Source organism: Sphaeroforma arctica (assembly GCF_001186125.1).
Source record: "Sphaeroforma arctica JP610 unplaced genomic scaffold supercont1.449, whole genome shotgun sequence".
In the NCBI taxonomy this organism is placed as follows: Eukaryota; class Ichthyosporea; order Ichthyophonida; genus Sphaeroforma; species Sphaeroforma arctica.
The window spans coordinates 37,875-65,277 of record NW_014040109.1 but is presented as its reverse complement, the minus strand read 5'-3'; the positions used below and the strand labels follow the sequence as shown (position 1 = coordinate 65,277).

The following is a 27,403-nucleotide window of genomic DNA, read 5'->3' as shown; positions in this document are numbered from 1 at the left end:
GCACACACACACATATATATGTATATGTACTATATATATATACAATTTTTTTAAGGGTGCCCCTCCTCCACCTCTACCATCCTTCTTAGATTTTAAAACACTTTTTTTTAGGTTCCGCGTGTCAAGCGTGCTGGAGGATATTTATATATATATATATACATATTATTGTATCCATTCATGTACGTGTATACTTTGTCGCCCATTTGCGTTCCCGACTGCACAGGAGATACTAAATCAAGTGGCGCTACTGCCTGCAAACCATAGAAAGTGGACACTGTCAGACAGACAACTATGGGTGAAATGTATGCGCATTCATATGTGTCACAGAAGAAAACCACAAAGCACCGATCAGAAAGAAGAAAACACTTCCGAAAAGGTAACTTTGTGAGGGTGCAAGCTATCTCATGTTGTCTCTCAATGTTCTTCCAGAACCTTTCCTGGTACACCTTGGTAGTGAGATCAGCAGCTACTGGGCTGGTCCTGCGAATAGAAGAATATCTTTAAATAGCTAGCATGCCGTTCATCACCGCTTTCATACGGCTGACAACTGCCCCCCAAACTCTGCACAGTTCGATCTTAACCTCTGCTTCTGGATTGCGTATATTCCTCTCAGCAACTGCATAGTATGCCGAGAACATCACTGTTCTGCGCGACATAGAGTAGTGTGCAAATACTCTACCCTAAAGGACCATATAAATTTTATTCTCAATAGGCGGTGGAAAGCATGTGTTTTGCCAATGGAGACTTCAATAAGAAATACTTTGAATTTGAAGTGACAGAGACTGAGGAGAGGGTTTGGGATGAATCGAAGAAAGCACTACTATACAAAGGTCTAGAAACATATGGCATTGGCAGGTTTGGAGAGATCAGAACGAATCTCTTACCGCAGTGGGTAGGTAACAAATTAGCATTATTCGTGTTAATGATGTCAGCATCATGTTTCAGCACAACGCTACCCTTATTTCTCGAGCATTGAATTGCTGTTGGACAGCCTCTCGTGCTCATCCTACTATTTTTCAATATTCAGCACGACACTTTTCGAGACCATGTCCGAAATATTAGGGCACTAATAAATACCAACAACTTTTACTACAGACAGCAAACGAATTGCGGATGAAAACCATGCCGCTCATTGGTAGACAGAATTTACAACTCTATAAAGGATTTAGAGGAAATGAGGCTGAAATAAGGATACAGTACGAGCGCAACAAAAAGATAGGTCTTGCTGTACCTGGGTGCTGGAAAGCAAATATATTGGTCTCTGATGACCACGGTGGTATGTTGTGTTTTTTCTTTATAGCGTTTCTTTTCGTAAGCCCTAATATAATGAGGAATTTACCTATTTGACAGATTTTGATTTACTTCTTGTACTCACTTCAGTCTTTTTGTTCTGATACAGTCGTGCAGCGTATGATTGACGAGACCGAAGCAGAACAGACCTATGTGCTAGAACCGTAGCACGTTGGATGGGCAGTGAGAAGCAATCGTAGTCTCGTTACGGCCAAGGGCGTTCCATTCGAAGTTTACGTTCGAGTTATATACAACGACGCCTTCAACATCGAGTGAAAAAAAAATAGCTTTTCTGTGCCGGTGTTGGGGCACTTAAATAATTTAGGAAATACGGGATTAATCATTGAAAAATTGTCGGTGCGAGCGGTAGCTCGTAACTTCCAACAAGTGATTTTTAAGAAACTTCTACTGCTACCGTCAATTCTCTGAACTAGTGTGAGAGTAAGTTGGCTTCCACAAATAGCCTCTTAAAGTGTGGCTGAGTGCGCGTCTAACCTTGGCTTCCAAAAGGGAAGGTTGGTATACGTCCTTTTGAATATGGGACCTTCACAAGAATCTGCATATAAAAGTGTGGCTGCAATTTATCTCTTTTTAAGATTCAATTTTGAAGGGTTCCAGATGGGCGCCCGACTCAAAGCTTGTGTACAACGGCCAGCCAATCTACATACAATTTATTCCCAACAAACACCCAAATTAGCTTGCAGCAAAATCATGCACCTTGAATATCAAACTATAAAACAAACAACTATCCAGCTCTAGTATACACAGCTACGCTCAAGAATACTATTCTCAATCTTAGCGCGCAGATATACACTATAATTCTTGGTCACAACTCATACATACACTAACATCAGTCGTCGATTGAAAAATGCGTGCTCTATCGATACCATATCTGGTTATAAGCGGTTTGGCGGCAAATGCCCTCAACCTGTCCGACAACAAAAGGCTTGTGTATATAACCAACCTCTACTCATCGGTGGAATCAAACAACTCGTGGACAGACACTCTGGGAAAGGACGAATGGGCTGTAATCAGCAAAGATGAAGGTGTCCGACGAATTGAATGCTCATACTTGATTGGTTATTAATCTGATCGATTATTTTGATCCATTGGTTTAATTTATGAGATCAACCTTTGGCGAGTTTTCATATCATTTGCACGTGGCCTGCTCAATGTATATAACCTTTAATAAGGTATTCAGCCTGATATAAGTTATTTTATGTGTACTTTTACAGTCCTACTCCCTACCAAATCTCGTATTATGCTTCTCTCGGTTTCAGAGAGATACTTAGTGGTCTCGCGATGGTTTAAGCTATAATGATGTCACTACTGGCATTGATAAATCCGTCTACAGACTGTCATGTATTCTTCCGAGGAAGCGATGGGCCAGGTGACTACTTTCTCGGTGGCGGCAACTTGGACTACTCTCTTAAGAAAGTGTACACTGCCGTGGACAAGCGCTATTTAGGAATAGCCCATCACGGCTTTGCTGATGCATTCGTAGCACTGGAAGAGTTTGTAGATCAAACAATATTGAAGCAATGTGGTTCATTGGTAAACGCAATTTTGATAGACTTTCGAGTTGCTTGCGAATTTCGTCTTGCTGCTTGTCCTCCTTTAGTGCCTCTATATGTTTGATTTCAGAAGGCTATGCTCTATAATACAATTCTGTGGGTGTGAGCCTGGTGAGAGGTGAGGCACAATTTTTTTAATTTGTGTGTGAAATTTCAATCACTCTTTGAAAGCGTAAAACGTTTTACACAGGATCGGAAGATTAGCTTTGCGGGGTTTTCTCGGGGAGGCGGGCTAGCAGGTAGTCCCATAGTTTCTTGTACTTATTGTAAGCTTGCAACCTACACCCTACGATGCGCACACTTTCTTCCACGCATGTAATCTCATACACCTGAATTTCAGCAGTTATAGCACGACATACTTGCGAAATGTAAACCACGCAAACCAAAATGAATGCTGGCCATACCCTGTTTCATAGGCCTTCCCCACTTAGCCATGACATTCCGCCAAGATCACACGCAAGATTCAACTCAGTATATCTCGTATGATTTGCTGCGCAGTGCTGGGGGCTGTTCGCCATTACGTTCTGCATGGGAGTGCCGTGACGGAATTGACCACGTGGGGATGTCCCAGAGTATTGGAAGGGGACTATGCAACACTCTATCACCAGCGCTTTTCTCAGGTACTCCAGTGCTCTGATCCTTCATCGATTGTTCTTAGAACGAAATAAGAACCGCTTTCTGTGGTCCGTTGGGGACTTCGTCTGTTCGTGTAGGTTTGCCGCTCACTCTCTCACATCAACTTGCGAGTGATTTGTAGTCAAGTGTATTTAGGTACCCAATAGCGACTGTCTAAGCCGAATCACATCGACAATTACGACAAGCGTTGTTCTTACTATATCCACTGCAATCCACACGACCACACAATTGGGATACATGTGCATTCAGATTAGGGTTATGAACCAAGGGGACGGGGTCACCAGTCTACCGCCAGCCAATACTATGATCTACACACTGCCATTTCCCGACCACGCTATTGGAGAATATAAACACTTTGGCGATGTGGTGTGTTTAGATTGCGGTCTCACCCAACAGGACTCACAGCAATCGGGAAACACACAAGAAGCTCACACCTGGAAAGTATAAAATATGGATTTCCCTTGCTGTTTTTAGAGTTTGTTGATACAAAGATGTACTGACTATGTGTATCAGCTTTTGCACCAAACAAAATCGATTCATGTGCGACAGTACACCTTGGTTCACACAATATATATATTAACAACTACTTAAAACTGAATCTATTCTGTTCCATAGGCCGCAATATAAGAGCAGAACTGATAAACTACCGGCCGACGATCAACCGCCAACCGGCGATGTTGTGGCGAATGCTATATCGGGATCCCCAGCACTGGGGTCATATGTGTTTGCATATCTTGTCCCTATAATGGTGTTTGCTATAGCATTGTAGCTTGCCATCCATCTAAATTTGACGTACAGTGTTGCGCGCTATAGTATTAAAATCCTAAAAAAAGTGATCCACTGGTCTATTGGAACGACCATACAAGTATATCAGAGCTTAGTTTCGCACCGACAGTACGTCCCACCAATCGCAGTTATTGAAGAAGCCACCGCAATGTGTGGCGGTGTCGAGGTCCTTAAAATGTACACAAAGTAGTATTCAAGATTTCGATTATTGAGATTTACCAACTTGATCTATTGATTGATTTGATCTGTGAAGCCAATAGTTTAGATCAGATTGTGACGTACTGCACACCCACCATCCACTTACTCAATGGATTCTAACACGTTCAGATGCGACAAAAGGGAAAAAAGAAGATGGAAACCCTTGCTGGGATCGGACTCAGATCATAAGACGCGTTTATATATCAATATAGCAATTACTGTTCTACGTGTTTCCTGAATACTATTTTAGTGGATTTTGATAGCACATGAAATTAACTTGCACTAATTTTTCCACCAGCACTTATCTACTCGAGGTCAAGATACCTCACTCCCAGTACACCATCGATGGCCTGGATGTCCTTCAGTGCCTCTTGGGTGACCGGTGACTCTACGTTTAGTACACTGCACGACGAGACGATTGATATAAGGGGGAAAATAGAACACGCGATGAGTCTATTATAGTAAGCTTGTATACGCATCGAACTCGAAGCCTTTCAAGGTGTGCGGCGAGTATTATATATCTACTGTCCGGTACATATAAATTTGGTTCGGTATACTAATCAATAATTTATATGGGAAAAATACTGCGAGAACGTAGCGTGCACCTTGATATTGCAAAGGCAAATCTGCAACGAAGCATACATGCCATGTTAAAGTGGACTAATTGACAATAGTAAGCGCGGAAACACTTACCTCATGTGCACCTTCTTATTGTTCTCTTCTCCCATGTTGAAGTCGAAAATATTTAAATTATGGGCGCCACACACTCCAGCAACTTTGCCAAGCACTCCCGGCGTGTTATAGTTACTGTAGAACAGCACATGTCCATTCGGCTTGGCACCGATTTCGAAATTGTTGATCTGTCGAAATATTATTCAAATCCAGAATACGATGAGTATGTTTGCTAGCTTACCGGCGAATGAAAGGTTTTATATGCAACTATGTTTTGCGTGTTCCTTACTCGCTAAATATATAAAAGCCGGAACAACGAAATACAAACCAACCCAAACCAGAAACTACATACTGTGATAAGATGGGGAGCACCGGCCACAACAACACCCTCGTAGGTGTGTGTAGAATCGGCCGAGTCAATGCTGACACTTAGAACGTTCTTGTATGGCAAATCATCGATCTTATCAGTTCCCGTTGCATTTATCTGGAAATCCAAGTCCTTGGCGTAGTGGTGCTGGGAATGGCAACAATTAAGTAACTAACGTCAATGGGTGGGAACTTCATATAAATTATATGTCAGCATCCTTTAAGACCTTGTGATGCGACCGACTTTCAAATAATAGCTCAATTATTTGTGCTGGATATGACCAAATCGGGTGCGTGCAAATCGATATACACGCAAGTATTGCACGCGCTCAATAATAACCACCGATCACGCTGTATGAAGAGGCTTCACTTACAGCATTGATTAGATTGACAGGATCGTCACTAAGCTTTGACATGAGACCAGTGAGGAGAGCATTCTTGAGCACATCGGCCATGTCCTTGATTAGATCTCCCTTGGCAAATAGTGATATACTGCTCATGAGAGCGGTCAACGGGCACAAACAAGGATGTTGTGATGAGTTTATTGTCAGACCGAACAATCTAATGCCTAATAGAAGCTAATCGGTAGTATCCTCAATACAAGGTATATTGCAGAACCAACAATATTGCGAACTAGAAAGAGAACCTCGACCACGCTGACTAGCACGCACTGTACTTGCCACATCAAACAGTCTACATCTTGCAAACATACATACAAGACAACCTTCTGGAGTGCAAATAAATAGGTACTGCAGGACGGAGACAACATAAGCCTCCGTGTACATTGCTAGCTGACAAGGCCAGTCAGAAACACTAAGCTATAGCTCATACATTCGTCGTTACCTTTGGATTGTTGAGTTTGTAGCCAAGAAAGCATCACCACCCAGCACTTGTGAGACAATGAGACCCATCTTTGTGGCCAATGCGACGTATGGCTTGATTTCGGGAGAGAAGGCGTTGACCAGTTTAGGCGCATTGACGGCTCCCACCAGCGCACCACCACGCGTAGCGCGCACAATAGATTCTGTCAGAGAAACATGAATGAAAAGCAAGTTTGGGAGAAAATTCGATTGCATGAAGCAGGTCGATGCAAGGCATAATCGAAACTGAGGTATAGCAATAGATCTAGAGGGCAGTGATAGTACAAAAAATCAGATTAGCATGCCAATGCACATATACAACATATGCTATAAGTTTTCGTTACATACCGGCGATCTCGACGGCCACCTTCACCTGAGCATCCTTAGTAGACGCACCAAGATGGGGTGTGGCAATGACTAAGGGGTGGGCGATTAACTTGGATGAGATGGGACTGTCCATGGGAGGCTCCTCTTGGAACACATCCAGGGCTGCTCCAGCACACACGCCATCGTTCAGAGCACTGCATAGAATTGTACAATTGAATTGCTCGGCCGTAAGGAAGTGTAATCGCAACGAACATAGCTACGACTACCATTGAGTTGAGCTTTGTTGCTACACATGTATGAGCTAGTCAAGTATGCTAATTCTTGATAGCGCATCGAAAAAACCACGGGTACTAATAGCTCAGTCTTGGCTTCGACATGCTTGCCATTTCGCCATACCCATAAGAGAGTACAAATAAAAGCGATGAAACCTACATGAGAAGTGCTTCTTCATCGATGATTCCACCACGGGCACAGTTAACCACTCGGAAGCCCTTCTTGCATTTCTTGAAAGCATCCTCACCCAGAAGACCCTTGGTTTGTGGCGTCAGCGGCGTGTGAATCGTAAGGAAATCGGACTGGGCGAAAACGGCGTCCAAATCCATAGCCTCAATGTTGAACTTTGCGGCAACGCTATAGTGAGAGATCAAGTACAACATACATGATAAGACCTTGTGCACAGCCAAACTCCTATTTCACTCGAGTTCCAAATTTAAATGGAACCGCTGATATTTTTTGGGTCCGAATCAAGCAAAATGTGTGTGTGTGGGGTGTTATACAGCAACCGTTGTACGCGTTCCACTCAGTAGGTATATACTTCCGTTCGCACCGAATTCCGAACAATAGCACAGTGTAAAGTATGAAACGGTAAATGACTCACTTTTTGGGCATGATAGGATCGTAGCCGATAGTCTTTACATCAAACGCCTGCATGCGTTTCGCCACTTCACGACCGATTCTACCCAGTCCAATGATACCGATGGTCTTGCCATGAAGTTCCACACCCATACCTGCACGTGGTTGGTATAGATGGGCAAAGATGAAAATCCAGCATGGGACAACGATTGTAGGCAACTGACTCAATTATTTGGTCAGCGCACACATAAAAAATTGGTATCGAATATTCGCATGACTGAAAATCGAGCTTCGTTCGTCAACAAGGGCCGTTATGTTTTGTATACCTCCTTTGCGGTCGAACTTTCCAGCGCGGAGCTTTTCGTTACTCTGGGGAATAAATCGGCACAGAGACTGCAACATAGCGCATGTGTGTTCAGCGGCGGACACTGTGTTGCCACCGGGGGTACTATGTACATTTGAGTAGAAAGCGAGTGAATATCATCAGCTTTCAGTAAGGGGAAGTCGAGTACAACAATGTCTTCGAGATAAGAAACTGAAAATACTTGCAATAGACTCGATGGCCATAGTACAAGCAAAAACTCCTACAAATTTATGCTTGACTATTGACAGAAAGATAGTGGAAGTAGCATGACAAGAAGGAAACAAAATATTATCGAATGCGGTGCTTTAAACCCCAGTATAGATAGCAGTATGAGGTCAAAGTGGGTCGCGTGTCAAAGATATACAAAGATATGCACCCGCACTACCAGGGTAAAACGTGTAAAAAATGAATTGAATACCCAAGAGTCATCAACGCATAACTCGTTTGCAAACATTCAGCACCAGTGACTGCTTGCAATTGAAACGCAAACGCCCTCAGCACTCACCCCCCAAATTCTACCAGCCTTAATCGACGCAAAATTGACGACTCATACGTTTTAGATCTCACTTTAGAGGAACTATGCCGAAATCAGAACTCGCAGAAAATTAAGACGCACATAGGGCTAAGACACATGTGTACTAAGGACTCACTTTAGAACAATTGTGCCAGCTTTGGTTGCCGCATCAAGATCGATGTTGTCAACTCCTGTTCCGGCACGACCTACAATCTTGAGATTTCCAGCTGCAAGTACCTCAGCGGTGACGGTGGTACCTGAACGCACAATAAGCGCATCGTAATCCTGTAGCACAGATAGTATATATATATATATATATGATGCAATTCAGATTAGAAAATTTAACACACTGTTACAACGAAAATAAACATTATCTCTAGGGCAGTTGCTAGGAAAAAAGGTGCATGTTTTGTTGTCATGTAACTCGTACATTTAGCCACGTCCATGACAGCTGTCCAATTAAAGACTACATTTGTGCTAAGTGAATGCATCAACTGCGGACATTTAGACTGATGGTGTAATATCCCAAACTCCCCTGTGATATATCACTATACTGTGTACTTGCACAGCAATCAAAGGTAGTCTGATGCATACGATGAAGCAACTTGGAAAGATAGCGCTCAAATTCATATATCGATAAAAGGTCATCAAACGTACAAATTAGCTTCTACGATTCCTTTCTCTCGTCAGTGCTGGAGTATAAGAGAATATAACTCTAGAGCACAAGCCTTGCCAGGTAACTTACAGAGATGATCTTGACCAGCTCGTCCATGGGCACTTTGTCCCTCGCATCCACCTCGATACCTGCATCGTTGAGGATCTTAACGCACAGCGGGTTGATGGGATCACTAATCAGGACTTTTCGCACCTCCATTCCCTGTTGGGGCTCACCATTCGTTGCGACAGCCATTATTGTAGAGGTTGTGGGGGGTTACGCTGATGTGTGTTTGGCAACTGACTGTTCGCATAGTGTTATATGGAATTATTAGTTTCATATGAATGTGTAAACGGCAAAATTTTCATTCTCACACGACCGGCTGACGTTTCACCATTGGGCACTGGGCAAGGTGTCAGTCTATCAGGTTGACAATATGACACAACGTAGTATGCGACAAATATACTGTGTTCAAATTTACGTGTTGTTATTCTTTCAGTCAATAGTCTACGTTAGAGTAGAGGAAGAAGCCAAAACAGACAATAGGTTGCAATAAAAACATTTTTATTGTTGAACTCGTGAGAGTAAAATATAGCTGGAAGCAACCTTTTTTGCTTTTCTACACAGATTTACATATATTTTATTTACTCCACGAGGAGACTCCACTGACCACGCTCTCTCTCAGTCTCTCTCTCTCTCTTCTCTTCTCTTCTTGTTATGTGTGTTCGCGGGAGTGTGTCTGGATTCTGGGGAATCTGGACTCGAGTCACTGTCCTGGTCCCCTGGCTGGACTCCAGAAACCGGCTGCCGGCTCAGACGAGAAGACTGACACTCTGAGTCCAGAGACGATGTAGTCAGCAGTCAGTATTCAGTAGAGCTACCAGAGAGAGAGAACTACTAGAGAGTAGAGGTAAAAATTAAAACGAGTCTAGATTGCTATTTATAAATAAGAACTAAGAAGGAGTGCAAGAAGGAGGCTGAGGACAGTGAGGAGTGAGGACTTGAGGACTGAGGACCGAGGACTGAGATCTGAGGTCTCAGGACTGAGGCCCGAGGACTGAGGCCTGGAGCCTCGGAGGGAGGCACCGACACCACCGAGTCAGGCAAGACAGCCGCCTGCAGGAGCCACCCGTTTCAGGCTTTCAGTGTTCAGCCTTTTTAGTATTCGTTGAACGTAATCAACGTAACATCGCAAATCAAAACAAATGGATAGAGGAGAGAGACGGTCATATTGTATTTATATGAATGAAACTGCTCAGTGCTCACACATTGAAACCGCCGGTGACGCATTTCAAGCGTAAACGTTTTAACTAACGCGAAAACTGGAGGGACATATTTCATAGCCTTCTTCATACAACTCTAGAAGGCTACATATATAGCACATCTAAAATAAAATAAAAAGAGGTTATGGACATGCTCGTACTTTTATGTCGTAGCTCGACACTCGGCACTACAGCTCTCTATAAAGTCGACACTCGGCACTACAGCTCACTATAAAGTCGACACTCGGCACTACAGCTCTCTATAAAGTCGACACTCGGCACTACAGCTCACTATAAAGTCGACACTCGGCACTACAGCTCACTATAAAGTCGACACTTGTCACTTATGGCGTAGCCCGACACTCAGCTCTAGCGCTCACTATAAAGTGACACTCGTCACTAACTCGATATAAGTCGACACTCAGCTCTAACGTTCACTATATAGTCGACACTCGACACTAACTCGCTATAAGTCGACAGTCGGCTCTAACGCTCACTATAACGTCGACACTCTTCACTCGGCAGTGTCCAAAGAGACATATACTACCGGCTACAGTATATGTAGCACTAATACGACTACAAATCTTGCCTGTTCTTATTGAAAGTAGAGTACTTTTTCTTGCATTTAAGAAGGCCATGTTTTTTCTCTCGCACTTTCAAGATATTGCCGTGTTTCACTGTTTCTCCCTCATAGTCGACGATGTTCTTACTATCAATTTCAAATTAAAAGTCAATTCCTGCTTATGTTTTATTGTGAAAGTTGTGCTGTCATTCATGTTGGAAGAATATCATTAGAAAGTAACATTGCTATACAGGCATGGAGTGCTTGGTGTTATATCCTAGTGCTACCTAGGGTCAAACATCTTCTATACACATCATTTCCGGTGTATCCAATACAGGCCGGAATCCAGTGAGGCAAATATGCAGTCACGCGGTCACACATGTGTGCAAACACGGTTGTTGAGGCTACTATTAAGCTATCTAAGGTCTTTTTATTCTAATTATATACAATTTTTTTTATAATTTTTACTCTACTGGGCGGAATCCAACAGGGCAAATTTGCCCTCGCGGTTCCAGTGACACTTGAGCGTTATTTGGAACTGAACCATCTCCACGGCGAATAATTTCTGTAGAAACAGGGAGAAAGAGAGAAGTGAATCAGTATTGAAAGACGTACATGGTGTGCTTCATTAACCACCTCGAAAAAACTAAATGCGGCAGTCTAGAAGGTATGATGATGCTCTAGGCGGGTGCGGTAAAAGCATATATATAGTCGCGATATGCGCGTTAAAAATGAAAGGGAACACATCTATATACATATGCAAAACAATTCTTAATATAGTACAACGAATAGGCATATATATGAAAAGTTTATAATCAAATAATAAAGATTTGAAGCGGTAGCATTGTCCATAGCCTGTTCGATGCAAAACATATATGAACTCTCCAGAATAATATGTATGTATGACAAACTAGGCATACACTCATTTTGCCCAACGACGTACAAGCACAACCCCTACGAGGTCAAAATGTACAATTATGTTATGTGCATTAGATATTTACACGCATGTGTACATATGCAAACACACACATACACACATGTATATATATATATATGCTTGTAGATATTTACACGCATGTGTACATATGCAAACACACACATACACACATGTATATATATATATATGCTTGTAGATATACACGTGTATATGTAAAAGCATATATATATATAAATAAACTAAAATATATTTATACATATATAGATGGATACATAAACGTATAATAAATAAATGTATATATTCTGAACAATCTAGTTTGCATAGAAAATATTGGTTGCAACAATCAACCTTCCTTTCCCCCCTGAGATATCCACTCATGTTTTGGTGACAGATGCTCGATAGCACTTTGCGCAGAGTTTTATCCGTTACATACCAGTAGGCGGCATTGCTCGGGGCTCAATGTCTGTCCAAATTTGCACACAACGTAGTCCTCGTCCAAAGTGACCACGCCCTTCTTCATACTCGTCTTTAGTCCCAGCGATCGAAGTTGGGGCTGTGGTGTATGCGATGACAGAAGTAGGGACAGAGTGATAAGCAAGAAGGGAAGACTTACATCCCTTTTATTTGTTATCTGTCTTCGAAAAACAATCATGCAGCTTGATGACATACTTTGTATACATTGTGAGAACACTACAATTTGGACCTTAAGAAAACAAATGAGTCTATATATAGTTGTGTTACTACGCGGAATCACCGTGTATTACACAATGCACCCTTATAAAGTGTGACAAAACGCCTCGCTATGGGGTCCACTTCATATCAGACTGGACACTATGTAGTATGTAGAAGCATATTGAACGATGCAAGATATTATTAGAAGGGTGTTCAAAATAAGTATATGATTATTCCCGTTCTATACAACACCTAAAGGCTAGCGTTAGACATACAATTCCAGGAGTATTACCTGTACAATAGTAGGGAAAGGTCACATCGCACACAATCAAAGTATCTACTCATAAATAACTATCTACAATAGTAGGGAAGATCACATCGCACAAAGCCAAAGTATCTACTCAATTGCATGCACTTCACCGAATTAGAATTTTTTTGTATATATACAGCCTTTATCAATCACGTGCTACTGAATAACTGTCATAATTACATCAGTCCCATATCCAAGATAGTAGTCTTCCAATTATGAGCTTCATTGGCATATGTAATTAAAGCGCAAAAACTCAACATACGACACCATATCGCGGAGATTGTAGCATACCGATACATCATAAACATGTTTATGGGTATATGAAGGGGCACACTCACGCATGGCGGATAGATAGAGATTATATATGGGCAGATGGTTTGTATTAATGAGCTGACTCGCTGGTCATAATTGTTGTGCCAGCGTGCAAATTCATTGTGCGCTTGCTCGAGGTGTACTTTATAGACATACACACACATCGAACTCGTATACAACTGTTTACCTTTTGGCTATATGGGCACCAGGAAAAGAAACAAAAAAATGAAGATCTCTATTTGATAATTACATACACCCCACAACCTCTATAATATACCTAGAAAATTCGTCTATGAACCATAGAAACATGGAGTGCTTCCGGTGTCAATATAGTCAATGGTGATATCTGATTGATTCAGGTGGGTATACACACATATAAAATAACAAGTGACAAGTCTGCATAGTAACGACAGCTCCACAGGTACACAGATAACAAACTACTTCTGCATTCAGTTAAACTCACCTCCATGTTATGTGGGAATTGTGATAGGTCTCCAGCCTTGATAACAAATTCCCTGTCAGCCACACAGCCGGCACGAGCGTAGTCAGACTGCGAATATTGGTCGAACCACTCAGTCACCTCCTCTAGTGTTTTGTTTGTGAAAAGAAGTCCTACATCTCCAACAATCTGTTTGGATACCTGATGCAGCAACGATACGACAAATAATTAACACCATTGTCTCAAACTTACGCATCCCACACAGCGAATAAAATGATTACAGAGGAAATCTAGCTTGAAGACACGACAGTAACTCGATCCAACACCACACAGCACTCGTTTTGACATATTTAAAAAGTATTCAGATACACTAAAGTATAGGAAGGTAAACAGATTCCTTATTTACAAATGTGAGGCACACGATAGGACGGAAGTCGGAACAGTATATCGCAGTATGACATCGTGTAGCTACTCTTACGTAACACACGAAAACGAGGCGCATGTCATTGTGGTTCGTAAACTGGAGTTTCAGAAGAAAACAAGACAAGAAAAATTGATATATAGAAGAGATTCGCAGTGGAGAGACCAAGAATATTATCTGTACTGCAAGATTTAGACAATCAGTATACCTTGTGAATATTTTCAGCTACTTCGGTCTCTACGGTGTCTCCGATGGCCTTTGCCATGATCTTGTTGCGACCGAAATAGAACCGACTGTGGCTCCATTCGTTGCGTACATCCTTAAGCTTGGCATTGCGCATATTCTGTACAGTAAATACGAACAGATTGCTATACTCATCTACACTGTCCTTAATCTGCTTCACGAGATCAGATTTAAGCTCGATGCCCTTGGACTTGGTCGCCGATACAGTCACGATTCTATTTCTCTTTGACTTGGGCATGATTATAGATCTATATTTCTGTTCAGTAAGTGTATACGATAGGCGATTCGACGGATATGCGAATATGTTGTCGAAGCAAGTATATTATACAATATATCGATAATATTACTGAGATATGATAATCTCAACCACACTTCATTTCTGATGATGGATTTGGTGCACGTGTATTCTGGCAACACCCCACAGACCACAGAGCCCAAACTCTGCCACTCGCGGCGAACGCAGCCGTAGCAATATTGTAGGGTTTGTAAGCCTCGTTTTGCAATGTCTGTCCATAATAAAATATGTCGTAAATACCATATTCACTGGGTATTTTTACTTGCCGGCTAGTTTCTGGCAGTGCCTTTCGCTAGTACCAATTTACTACATGTACATTGCTGATCAACGCACAGGAACCCTAAGTCGCTTTTAAAAGTGTCATAAAGTGATGACTCTACTCTTTTTTTCGACGCTTTTTTCCAAAAAGATTTTCAGCTTCTGTAAACAGAATACTTTCATCCGGAAGCGTATCCAAGTGAGAAGTGTATCCAACCTCAATAGTATCGGTTAAATACAATGTAACTTGTTTTAAATAGTCTATTAACTTGACACGCCACTCATTGTACGCATGTGAACGAACATCCCCTATATACTCTACGTCATCTCGTATCAGTTCGGAGATGATCTGCAGTCTACATGTGGCTAAAATTATAAATTTAATCAGGTGACTCGCTCTGTCATCAAGTTGTCTAAAAAGAACAGGGGCCGTCTCTCTTCGTCGATCACGCCGTCATGGTATGGTATCGAATTGAGTGGTAAAATGCAGGCGGCTACACATTTGATATACATTGTACCAATTTAAAGCTCTAATCGATTATTGTATACACACAGACTGTGATCTATGTGTTTGTATTGTTTGCCAGAAAATAGTAGTTGGCTACAAACATAATATATATATATATATATATATATATATATATACATACACACACACACACACGTGTGCACACACATACACGCACTCACACACACACACATACACACACATACACGCACACACACACATATATATATATATATATATATATATATATATATGTATATATATATATATATATATATATATATACACGTATATATATATTTATGTATATTTATATATATTGGCACCAATACGATATGTAGAATCCTATAGGGTCATGGGCAGAAATGTTTCCTACAAGTTGATACAATCATGGACTCTGTAAATTTGGACAGATTTCTATGGAATTTTGCAATATGCTCAATATACGCGCAAGCATACAGCTATTACCTATTGAATTTAAGATCAATACGTCTATGATTTTTAAATATACATCCAAGTGTGTATTTGTGTGTTGCGTACATGACTATGAAAGACCTAAATTGTGTTGTGCTATGTAGTACAGGTAGTCCGTTGTGTGTGTTTGTTCATTCAATTCATGCGACTTGGATGTACATATGTGCGTTTAAATTGGAAGCACATGGATATGCACTGATAGACTGTATGGTGATATACAGGCGGATGTAAATTGCACGTATATATATTTCAATAGTACAATCATGGAATCCATAAATGCCCGTGCAGTTTTGCACGAATGAGACAGTACACTTTTAGGCACAGAATTGGATAAAATCAATACGGAAAAATATACATCTGCACTTAGTCTGTGGCTTTGTGTCTTTAAAAAGGTTCAGATCGACGCTCGTATACCTTAATGAAGCTTTGTACAAATGCACAGAGATGTTAAATGGATCTTCTCAAATTTTTGAAATTGTTTCTCACAAAGATACAATTATCTAACGCATATGAATTTCAGTAGTTGTATGTATCACTATTGCATACTTCGTGCATTTTAATATAAGCTTTCCATAAAGGTGATTTCAAGTCCCCGCATGTAAGTGTGTTCCTATAATGTACACGGTAAAGTTTCTGATTGTAGCTAACTAAAGAAAGATTATATATCTATTGGATTGTCAGGCATGATAAAACCAAACTGGAGGTAGAAGTATAGGTACTTTAAAATTATCTCATTCGAGATCTGCATGTATATCAGTAGATACATCACTGCATATAGGTACATGTGTATATACTCCCGACAAATGTTCTTAACGTTTAAACGAATTGTTATCTGACAATTTTAGGGGAGAATGCGAATTATGTAAAGTACCTGATGTTATGTGCATCACACGCGTAGCATGAAAATATTGTAATGATCATATTCGACTTGATTCGTAGTCTGTCACGGTAGGCCAATCTCTTCACCAAGATACGTATATAAATGCTAATGTTCGTCCCCAAAATGGCTCTTTTGTGGAACTGAGTTCAATTTTAAAATAAATGCTTATCGTGCGCGCAGTCCTTAGCATATTACAATTAGACAGATATTTCTTTCAAAGCTGGGTGTAGTGAATACGTATTGTATTGTGCAGTGCAATTTGCAATTCATTACAACTATATTTCTGAATAAGCAATTTTGCATAGCCGGAATCCGTAATGGGCACTCCAAGATGAAGTCTTCACTAGGGCGGATGGTTTTGAACTAATCACACATTCTATGTGTGTCATTTGAATGGTTCATTTACATTGGCCTTTGTTTGCGTTTCTTGGACTATCATTATTCCTTGTGGGATGTACCTATCTCACTACATAAAGTTCCGATCTAGAACCTCCTAAATTTTATTATTATTCATCTGTCTGACAATTATCCCTATGATACGGCGCAGCCCGAGTCCGATCTTAAACAGTTTGCTGAGAACGATTTTGACGTCAAGAAATGGGTGAATGCGTCACTATCTGCTGGTATGTAGTGTGCACAGATAGCCCAAGGCCTAGCCCAAGGTCATCTAAGTATTGAATCTCACTCTCTCTGGAAGAGACTTTGTGCGATGCTAGGAAGTAGGCAGTTCTCGTGACATATGTAAACAATCGCTCAGTTCTCGTGACATGTGTAGACAATCGCGCAGTTCTCGTGACATGTGTAAACAATGGCGCAGTTCTCGTGACATGTGTAAACAATGGCGCAGTTCTCGTGACATGTGTAAACAATGGCGCAGTTCTCGTGACATGTGTAAACAACCGCGCAGTTCTCGTGACATGTGTAAACAATGGCGCAGTTCTCGTGACATGTGTAAACAATGGCGCAGTTCTCGTGACATATGTAAACAATGGCGCAGTTCTCGTGACATGTGTAAACAATCGCGCAGTTCTCGTGACATGTGTAAACAATCGCGCAGTTCTCATTGAGAGAGACGGCCCCCATTGGAAGTGCCAATTGTATGAGGAAATTGGTATGCAAAGAGGATCTCGATACTTCGGATTCCAAGTAGTTCCAGGCAATCATCGGAGAGTGCACAATAATTATGACTTCGGTACACCCGTTTAATTCCACACGTGCAATCATAAGCTATGTTTGGGCGGTTTCTCTCACCATACCATTCTAAATATTCAGATGACAGGGACGATGCGATCGATCAGCAAGCGTCCGATCTAGTGCTGCAGCTCCAAATGTGGTATCATGAGCTAGCACAATCACTAGACAATGACTGCAAACAAACAATCCAGAATGTTCCGCGCGCGCTGATCGATGTCGAAACACTGAGGTGAGTGGCGGTACCCTGTGCGAGGGCAATACAAGTGAGCTAATTTGTATTCAGCAACAACATCTTGAGAAAAGACGGACATCTCGCAACGAAACCCCTATGATTGTATTGGTTATCACTTTTATGGAGTGTATATATTAAATTATAGACAGTGTGTCTACGCCAATATCACCGTCGCCACTCAAGTCTCTTCTCTCGCATATATATATTGATGTAAATACGTACACATGCATCTGTATCTAGTAACTTCTATCAGAATCAACCCGTGGGTTGACAATCCACCTCTCAAAGCACGTTGGTTGGTCGGTCGCTGTGCCAATGTGTATTTATTGCCTGGTGATGAATGGACGGGATTGGTTGGTGGATGCCTCACTCCCGTTTTCGCTAGTGCGAGGCACCGCAACTTTCAATGGTTTTCCAACTATATCTAAACGTGTCCAGTATATTTTGGGTACACTTAAGTAAAAAAACCTACAGAGAACTACACAGCTTTATTTATCCACTGAGTTGCTCAAATACATCCATGAATCGGCTTTTTCTTGCTAGATCTATTTACAGTTGAGTGGATAAGTGTGCAAACCAATTGTATATGAATACCGATATAAAACTTATGAAGGGTTTGATAGTTATGGACTTGCTCGTGTAAAGCTACGGTATCGTGTCTCAGCTCTCTTATTTTCCATCCGCTTTGTACAGGTATGACACCCTTGCGCTATGGGAGAAGCTAGATGCAGCGCGCGAAGACATAGAAAAGGTCGAGGAAACAACTGGCCAGTCCATCCTCACCTTATCCGAGGTGTGTCATTACTGTGCAGTTCTGTCGTTACCGCAGCAAAACCCGCACGCAACCTACTTCAATATTTATTTTTTGGTGTATGTCCCTGTGCTGGGAGACCATGGGCTTAATATATGCACTCAGTGTATTCAGCTGTAGGACTGCGTGTGCACACTGTAAACCGAGGACACCACAGGCCAGGCTATTTTCATCGTATCTGGAACCACTGTCAGCAGCTATGTGTCTGTGGGCAGGAATCCTCTGCAAGGGGACCATTCTTTATTTGTGTTAAGGTTGTAGACTGACATTTGAACTTTGTGCATAGTGTGTGAGTGCTAGTGTGTTTACGTTGCAAGCTCGCCTTGTTTCTGAAACGCCATTTTTACTTCAATGTTCACTGTGTAGCGCTTTTGTGCACTACACTGACAGTGGTCAGTAAAAGGCTAAAACCCAATTGGATAATAACCAGATATTCACATATGGCCCATATGTAAGCATCTACTGTCAGGCACGTACACACAAGACACATACCTGTGTGAACTCATATGAGTGAGGGCTTGTCCTGTGCATAAACCCAAGAGCGGCACTACATGTGTACATACATCGTGGGAGCGAACGCCTTCAATTTTTACCCTGACAACGACAGGTTGACACAGTCAAGCAGCGCATGGTTTCTACCAACAACGCACTGTCAATGGCACAGAAGTGGACACAGCTGTTACAGCAGCTCAACGCGATGGCAGACACGATTGAGAATCTGAGTATCGCACCAGGTCTAGCTACAGAAGAACTCCAGGTATGTGGTATCAGAAATTCCATCTTGGATTCGAATACACGCGTGTGATTTGATTGAACTGGTGTTGTAGTTGTCAAGTGAGCATTTACGCCAATCAAAGTGTGTACATATTCTTCAGATACGACTATACCCTTAGTGTTCGCATGTGCGCGATGTTGGCCTTGGCATCCATCGGAGGCAACTGGAACGCCCTTTGGATTGTGCTAGATCAGTATGCCAACGTGTGTGTGCAACAAGTGTTTATGATCATGCACCATGCAGGCGTTCTCATGTGTATGCAATACGATTCATATGTTGATGTATATCCCAGATAGCTGTCTTCATTTTCTGGGCTTGTATTTTAAAGTAGGGGTTCTCCACGTCAACCTTACTGCGCGTGTTAAAATGTAGGTTTGTATCTAGGCAATTAGAATAATGCGAATCAAGTTCTTGGTAGCGGCGGGAAGTCAATATTTCACTTCGATGTAGGCCTGTGATGGAGTCAGACACGCTTGTCGGGTAATTACTCGCATTCACCTCGTCACGTGCAGTGTCACGCGCAACCGGATGCCACAAGCTTTGTGATTTGCTATTGGTTGCTTTCTAAGCGACTATAGCGACACAGTGGTTAATCTAGACGAAGTGAGAGGCTATTAGAGGCATTATGATATGACAATAAGGCTTATAAGGATACGTAGCTAAATACACATCATCGATAGGTGACTGTAGGTTCAATAGCAACCGCATTGCGATTTTCATGTCGCTTCATGCACATACACCCAGTAGACTGCGTGAGTACACACATAGATGAATTTATTTGTATACGCGGTCACCACTTTCGCAATACATTTTTATTACCGATTGATATAAAAACACAATCCAAAGTTCTATTCAATTTGAATTGAATAGGCTGCACCGAATTCCGAAGAAAATAGCACAAATACCGCACAAGATACCTCCACGGCCAGTCAAGGCGACACGCTTCAGACCACCAAGACATCAGGAGCATCATACAGAGACGGTATCTTGGAATACCACGCGCTTGTAAGTGAGCTGCGAGCGTGCTTGGCATATTTGAAAAAGGTATGTAAAGCGGGCGCGCCGGGGGGGGGGGTAGGATGAAGCATGATATTCTAAGCGACACCATTTATCGGCCTTGTAGCATCATCTGCCTCTGCGCTAAAAATGGCTAGAGCGCAACACTTGGGAGAGCATATTACGGGGCAGTAGTAACGCAATGCAAAACATTACATGATTAGATCTGTAAGCGATACCTGAAACTGTACATGCGCGGATAACAAAGTGTTCGTCTAGGGTTGCTTCGCCTATAAGTATCGTTCATTAGGCCAGAAAACCACCGTACATCGTCATCAGTTTGTGCGCTACGTGTATGACCACACGTCAGCCCCAAGCCGCGATACAGTTTCGTGGAACAGACTACAACTTTGTTCGGTTTGCGTCCTACTATTCAGATAGGTATCATCATAGCCAATTGTGTATGATCGTAGTCAACTGTGGTCCTCTCTGAGCTTCATCAGCCACAGACTAGCCTCGCATAAGCTCGAGGGTCGCTGTAACATGTAACTTTTAACATTCATTCTTGTAGCGTTCAAGTGTGCAGACCTAGTTCGGTCGTCTAAGAGGCACTCATCCTACTCATCGCGTTCAAGAAGGTCAACATCCTGAGCCTGTGTGCTTTCGTAACTGTCTATGTAATGACCGGAGGGTTCTTGTTTATTTGCACGTACTTGCTATGTACGACTTGTACCAATTCTAAATATGTTGTCGACTTCTCGTGTATATCCGTACTGGTTTCTAATTAATCCCTTACGTTGTTTGTAGCATTGTCGAATGTTTTATTCTTACTTTACGACACACATCCCCTAGGATTTCCACCTTTTCTTTCAACGGTCGCGGCTCAATCCACTTTTGCATTATATCCATAGGTATCAGATTATGCCGAACGTAAGTCCGTGCTCAATGGATACGAAATGAAGCTCGAAAAAGCCATCCGCCCACGCCTGGTGGATGCACTCACGGCACATTCACTGGCAGACACTCGCACGTATCAGAAGCTGTTGGAGGGTAAAGCAGAGACGGACACAAACAGCTCCGATGCACCAGCTACAGGAGGTGAGGTCTATGTGAGTTTAGCATCAAATGCCTGCTCCTGTAAGTGTTTGTATGTCGTTATATCTGCGCTACGGAACATACACTATCGTGGTAAGTTAATTACTGTTTCAGTAACACAAGCGTAGTTTTGGGGGGTGTAGGTGGCGTGGTGCGATGTTGAGCGTTAACTTTATATACACATTTTACCTATACTTCACAGACAAAACAGTGCTGTCACTCTGTATTGATATGAATATATACGATACTCTGGGTGCACGTTGATCAGTCAAAATCACGACTTTATGGCCAATACATATATGGCAGCGTTTGTACCGGTTAGACCATGCCTATACAATATAGCTCTATGTAATTATACCTCGAGATTGTCGAGGGACGAGCTTATCCGCAGCTGTCTCCGACACTCAACTGTAAATGTACATGTGGTGTCTCAACAGTGGAATCACAAGTATAGCCACAGGCAATCAAACAGTGTTCTGTGTCATTCTATAGATCTTGGCACATATACATTGCAACTTGAACAACTAAAACCGTTGTAGCCTGATGCTCGTTTGTTTTTTACATATGCAAAGACCTGGATGGCTAGTTGACAGAGGCATAGTTGACAGGTATTATACACATACACTGGTGACTTTCTGTCGCTCTCATACATACACTACGATTTTTGTTGCACACGCAGGTGAGATTTCGCGTGAGGCAGGCCCGCCAGCGAAATCTCTCGTCAGTACTGTATTCGTGGAGAGCGCGTCATCAGCTATTCTGAAGGACTGGCAGCCAACTGCAAGTATGTACACATTTTATGTATGCGTGTATGTTGTGTATGTTCTATGTGTATGTGTACGCATGTTATGCATGTGTGCATGTGCGCATGTTGTGTATGCGTGTATGTATATTATGTGTGCTTATGTACAAGTATACATTTCGTGAGTCACTGCCGGCGGTCACATAGAAGTGGCAGCCGGTTGATTACGTCGACTTGTTTGTTATGCCGCTGTATTCACTTACTTTGCTATGCACGCTCTGCGTGGTGCATATACTCGTCATGTGCACACCTATGTCACCGGTATAATAGTATTGGGCACACATCCGCACATGCACAGTTTTAGTCACTCCAAATCTCACCACACACTTTGAGTGACAAGTGAGTGATAAGTATTTTTTTATTTGTCGTTCAAGTACCACATAGTGTGAGACCTATTTCATATGTGTCATAGTTCGGCGATGTGGTTTTTCTCTTTTATAAAGGAGCGCGGATTTGTATAATTTTGGGATAATGACGATATTGAACGCAATAGCAACATTCAGCTTCAGTATTCACCGCGTACTAGGAGTAGAACATGTTGCAATAGCGCAATGGCGTGTATTTAGACGGCTGTTTCCCGCGCTATTCTGAATGATGGCTCGCCTATACTGATACATCAGTCATGTATTTACGCGTAGGCATGGCCTATGTCTTTCGTTTTGATTCTGATAAACAGGCAGCCTTACAACTGGCAGTGGTATGTCGCCGAGTGCCTCGCCCCGTGCTCAACAGCACTTGCGTGTCAATTCACCACGGCAGATGGCGCTTGAAGGTGAGCATTCTAACACAACCGAATTCGTTTATGTTTGTAAATACTGAATGATATGAGTATGCAGTGGGTAGTGGTGGTAGCCTGATTCGATCGAGTTTGCACGTTGCTTGACAGTTTGTGATGGAGAATAAACACCGAGCTTTTACAGCATAGGTATTGGTGAGATTACCCTTGATAACTGCTATCAATTTCAGTGACCAACTTGTACTTAGACATATCAAATTGCAATAGACAAAACAACACTTCAAGGTATAACTTCAGAGGAGGTTCTCGAGCAGAATCAAATAGTGGTTATCTCTTCAATGGAATATTTGGGGCTTTCACAACGGAATGACACACAGGCAACACATTACAACCACAGCTAAGCCATGACATGTGCCTTTGCTTTTGTTTTTAACACACGATTGACAAAAAAAAACGCTACACATAAGCATAATATCAACCTGTGTCTCACGCGGGCCACGTCCACAGATATGATCTTTCAAATTCTCTCGGTAGGACTACATGAGCTATTTCGTTCATTTGATTCTATAGCAATCACCATAGGCTGATGTGTATTCGGATGGTCTACGTACCTGTTGAAACGTCTTTGTCTTGAAATACAGGTTCACCAGTCAATCAGGCGCAGGCGTATGTGGACGACATCACCGCGCTGTATGGGCTCATACTGACCTATCTGACCACTGAGAAGCCATGGGTGGACTCTCTGTTTGGCGCAAACGGAATGGCGCAGACTGTGCAGGTGAGTGTGCATGAAAGGCACTAGTAGGTGGGGATTTGCATAATCGTATGGTTTGTGTGCGTGCTTGACTTGTGTATGTGTGTATAATGGTCTAAATGTATATGTATTAGTCATTTTAACGTGTGTTTTGGGGTAGATGCCTGTACTGTGGCATGTCCACATCGAATTGTATCAGAATACTGCCGCAAGTCCGGTGATTTCTTTTGTAGATATAGAAAAGAAAGTAGTAAATTATCTATGTGCATGACGGACTACATTGAAGCCAACTACGAAACCAAGATCACACCACTAATCATCGTGGCTGGCGCATTGGATGGTACATTTTCATTTGTATCATTGTGGCTGGTGTAATTGTCCTTGGATGAAAATTACAAGCCTGTAAATACGTGGATGCATATTATTGATGCGTGAGAAGTTTGCGGCAGTGAAACTGTTGTCTATTCCGTGGTTAAGAACGCTGCTGCCTTCCTGTAGAGTTGTAATCACCTGTGAAGTTGTAGAGTTGTAATCACCTGTGAAATTGTAAGAGTTGTAATTACTTATGACATGTGCCACGCTTACGAAGCAGTCGGCAATCGACGTTAGTGACAAATAATGATGCATTGTCCAAAAACAATTCGAGTGAATTTCTCAGAGCCTGGAACGCGTTCATTCAACATACATGGTCACATGTGCATGTAACTTGATACTCAGCTCTCCTAGTAATTTTGTTATTTTATAATTCCAAACTTTTCTGGTAGTTTTGTTTCGTTGTAATTTTTAACGGTAAGACTGATTTTGCTTTCTGTACAGTGCGAGCTCGTGGGTCAAGTGCTGTCCACCTCAAAGCCATCAGTCACTACAGCCCTAAATGCAATCTCTTCTGCTGCCGCACCGGTATGTGGTTGTCTCGAGTGGAATCTATGTATGCATACTTGAATTTCCACCTTGCAGTAATGTGATTTGTATACACCGGCGCTTACCAATGTGGCTACTGTGGACCCCTGAGTGATTGCATCGTTGTGGGTTATAGCGCATCGGCGTAGATTGTCCTTCTGTACTGAGCGCGACACAGTGCTGACGATAGAATTGATTGCATGGGTTTGAATTACACTCCGTCGTAATTGTTGTGGCGTATACATCACCGCCCGCAGATAGAAAGCAATGGCGGATGTGGACGGTGCTTTATATTGGTGAGAACCAACTCAGTACTTAATAGAGCAGATTGTGCACATGACCATATGGTGCTCACCAGGTAAACATATTACATGCTCCCTATTATGTACGCGCTAACTACATCATAACACACCTATTTTAGTATTTTTGTGTTTGAATGCAAATTTTGAACGTAGATCTAAGCTAATTGGACCTCAAACACTTAATGCTTCACATTAGGCTCCCTCCAAGTCACAAAAACCACCGGCCAGGGATGTACTGCCATCACTGGTAGCCGCACACTCGGCAACACAGGACTTCATAGACTTCATCGATCCTATACTCATCCGCCGTAAGGGTATGTGTGAGTGCATGTCGTGTGTTATGAAACGGAGAGAAGTTCGCGCTACTGCTGGAGGCACTTCGGCTTTGTATTTGTTATACCTTTAAGTCTGCTGTGTGTAATTTGTTCTGTGATCAAATTTTCCTGGTCGTCGTTGTCGGGGGCTTTTAAAGTTAGTGATTTTCGAATTGTACAATGTCATACGCTGAAGTTCTGTATAATTCATCCCTTTGTTCATGTATTGCTAACAAGTGGTTTGTTGTTGAAGCAATACATACAAGTGGTTTGTTGTTGAAGCAATACATACAAGTGGTTTGTTGTTGAAGCAATACATACAAGTGGTTTGTTGTTGAAGTAATACATGGGTAGCCGTATATTCATATCTAGAGCGTACAGAACTTTGAAATCCAAAAAGATTCATGGAAGTGAGAGTTAGAAGATTCAATAATATCTACCTGTGAGAAATGGTGAGAGTTGTAAGATTCAATATTACAGACCTGTGAGAAAAAATGTATTGCGGCGCTCGCACTCACCGGCAAGAAACATCTACCCACCATTCAATAAATCTCAACTGAAATTAGTATGCACAGCACGATGTTTCTCTTGAATTTAGAATATCCGTGCTTTGTCTACGATTGCGTACCCGAACCAAACGCACGTACACTTGTGGCAACTGCAGTACATGCACATGTATAGGCGTACACACATGCATCTTCACCACTCACGCACACTCGTGTCAACTGGAATGATCTCGTTGGCCCATGTAACAATGTAAAGCTACAGAGAAGATTGAAATTCAGTACATACACATGTATAGGCGTACACACATGCATCTTCGTATTCTCACCAAATTGTATTTACAATATCACATGTTCATTCAGTAAGAAAACATGTCGCACGTGCACTCATTTACACCTGCAGGCGAAGACACACACGAACCTCGCAAACGTATGATGCACTTGGCATTCTCTCCGTTCTGTCCGCACCAACGGAGATTCGGCACTCTGGTTGAAATTTATATGACCAGACTCGTCGAGAAACTCCTGCGCTTCCCACAGGTACAAATAAGAATTTTGTTTGAATCCATATATGCGCATTTGTATGTATGCTTTGTATGTGTAATATGTATGTATGTATGTAGGTATGTATATTGTGGATATATGTACTTATAATATGTACGTATGTATGTATGTATAGTGTTCAACATAGTGGGTAGAACCAACCGAATCTGCCGATAAACTATTGTGCTTTCCTCACTCGTCGTACATCATAAGCTTATGTATCATACACATTTATACAAATATAGGCTTGTGCACGTCATGTGTATCTCTGTTCTTCCTTCGAGTTGTGTGGCATCAAAACCGTGTGATGCATTGTCATGTTTGCATTGCCATGTATGCGATTGTGTGCAGCAGTATGCTGCAATTGTTATATGCATGTAGACGTATATTTAGTTTGGCCCCATTAACCGACCTTGTATGCATTTGCAATTTTAATGGAATGTCTTTTAGCGCACCTAAGTATCATAAATGTAGTAGGATTGAGGGTTGCAGACAAAATGCTCAGCAAGTCTGTATATAGATAGTTGTAAATAATCGGGAAACTGTGATAATCATATGCTGAATTTTTTTAGGCATAGAACTGTCGGAGGTAAAACTAATGAACTTTTCAACCCTGTACAAATGCCGAGTTCATTGTATATTTTAAAACGTCACTGTCATGCAAAGGCAATTGAGTGCTCTCCTATACCTCCATCTTTATATATATATATATATATATATGTATATGTTATATGTATGTGTATACATATATATATATATATATATATATAGTATATATA

At 41.8% G+C, this 27,403-nt stretch overlaps 5 protein-coding genes across 6 annotated transcripts in view; 3 read left to right on the top strand and 2 right to left on the bottom strand.

Annotated features, from left to right (window-relative positions):
• The window catches only part of SARC_06348 (hypothetical protein), a 2,857-nt gene extending 984 nt beyond the window's left edge, over nucleotides 1-1,873 (top strand). The window contains exons 2-5 of the mRNA XM_014299757.1: nucleotides 224-376; nucleotides 713-892; nucleotides 1,096-1,276; nucleotides 1,400-1,873. Of these exons, the coding sequence (XP_014155232.1) occupies nucleotides 224-376; nucleotides 713-892; nucleotides 1,096-1,276; nucleotides 1,400-1,458 (573 nt within the window). The 3' untranslated portion in view covers nucleotides 1,459-1,873. The remainder of the gene's footprint in view (nucleotides 1-223; nucleotides 377-712; nucleotides 893-1,095; nucleotides 1,277-1,399) is intronic.
• Nucleotides 1,874-2,442: 569 nt separating this feature from the next.
• Nucleotides 2,443-2,917, top strand: SARC_06347 (hypothetical protein; the record flags this gene model as incomplete). The annotated part of the gene is made up of 1 exon (XM_014299756.1): nucleotides 2,443-2,917. A coding segment is annotated over exon 1 (310 nt), but the record flags the coding sequence as incomplete, so codon positions are not given.
• Nucleotides 2,918-4,650: 1,733 nt separating this feature from the next.
• Nucleotides 4,651-9,397, bottom strand: SARC_06346 (phosphoglycerate dehydrogenase). Its single transcript, XM_014299755.1, has 11 exons — nucleotides 9,185-9,397; nucleotides 8,576-8,724; nucleotides 7,888-8,009; nucleotides 7,587-7,716; nucleotides 7,142-7,339; nucleotides 6,731-6,903; nucleotides 6,366-6,546; nucleotides 5,897-6,014; nucleotides 5,509-5,670; nucleotides 5,178-5,344; nucleotides 4,651-4,886 (listed from the first exon to the last, which is right to left on the bottom strand). Exons 1-11 carry the CDS (start codon nucleotides 9,347-9,349, stop codon nucleotides 4,790-4,792), a joined length of 1,662 nt encoding a protein of 553 aa, XP_014155230.1. The 5' UTR covers nucleotides 9,350-9,397; the 3' UTR covers nucleotides 4,651-4,789.
• A 1,859-nt stretch (nucleotides 9,398-11,256) lies between these two features.
• SARC_06345 (mRNA turnover protein 4) lies at nucleotides 11,257-14,589 on the bottom strand. Its single transcript, XM_014299754.1, has 4 exons — nucleotides 14,218-14,589; nucleotides 13,613-13,789; nucleotides 12,289-12,408; nucleotides 11,257-11,483 (listed from the first exon to the last, which is right to left on the bottom strand). The coding sequence occupies exons 1-4, from the start codon at nucleotides 14,488-14,490 to the stop codon at nucleotides 11,388-11,390; spliced, it is 666 nt and encodes a 221-aa protein (XP_014155229.1). The 5' UTR covers nucleotides 14,491-14,589; the 3' UTR covers nucleotides 11,257-11,387.
• A 505-nt stretch (nucleotides 14,590-15,094) lies between these two features.
• SARC_06344 overlaps nucleotides 15,095-27,403 on the top strand; it is a 17,966-nt gene continuing 5,657 nt past the window's right edge. The window contains exons 1-13 of one of the 2 annotated variants that reach the window (XM_014299752.1): nucleotides 15,095-15,264; nucleotides 17,215-17,290; nucleotides 17,940-18,090; nucleotides 18,787-18,886; nucleotides 19,512-19,661; nucleotides 20,550-20,723; nucleotides 21,587-21,773; nucleotides 22,450-22,554; nucleotides 23,249-23,344; nucleotides 23,950-24,086; nucleotides 24,879-24,962; nucleotides 25,461-25,578; nucleotides 26,485-26,621. In XM_014299752.1, the coding sequence (XP_014155227.1) occupies nucleotides 15,262-15,264; nucleotides 17,215-17,290; nucleotides 17,940-18,090; nucleotides 18,787-18,886; nucleotides 19,512-19,661; nucleotides 20,550-20,723; nucleotides 21,587-21,773; nucleotides 22,450-22,554; nucleotides 23,249-23,344; nucleotides 23,950-24,086; nucleotides 24,879-24,962; nucleotides 25,461-25,578; nucleotides 26,485-26,621 (1,518 nt within the window). In that variant the 5' untranslated portion in view covers nucleotides 15,095-15,261. Of the gene's footprint in view, nucleotides 15,265-17,214; nucleotides 17,291-17,939; nucleotides 18,091-18,786; nucleotides 18,887-19,511; nucleotides 19,662-20,549; nucleotides 20,724-21,586; nucleotides 21,779-22,449; nucleotides 22,555-23,248; nucleotides 23,345-23,949; nucleotides 24,087-24,878; nucleotides 24,963-25,460; nucleotides 25,579-26,484; nucleotides 26,622-27,403 lie in introns of both variants that reach the window. The other variant, XM_014299753.1, reaches the window with a different exon arrangement.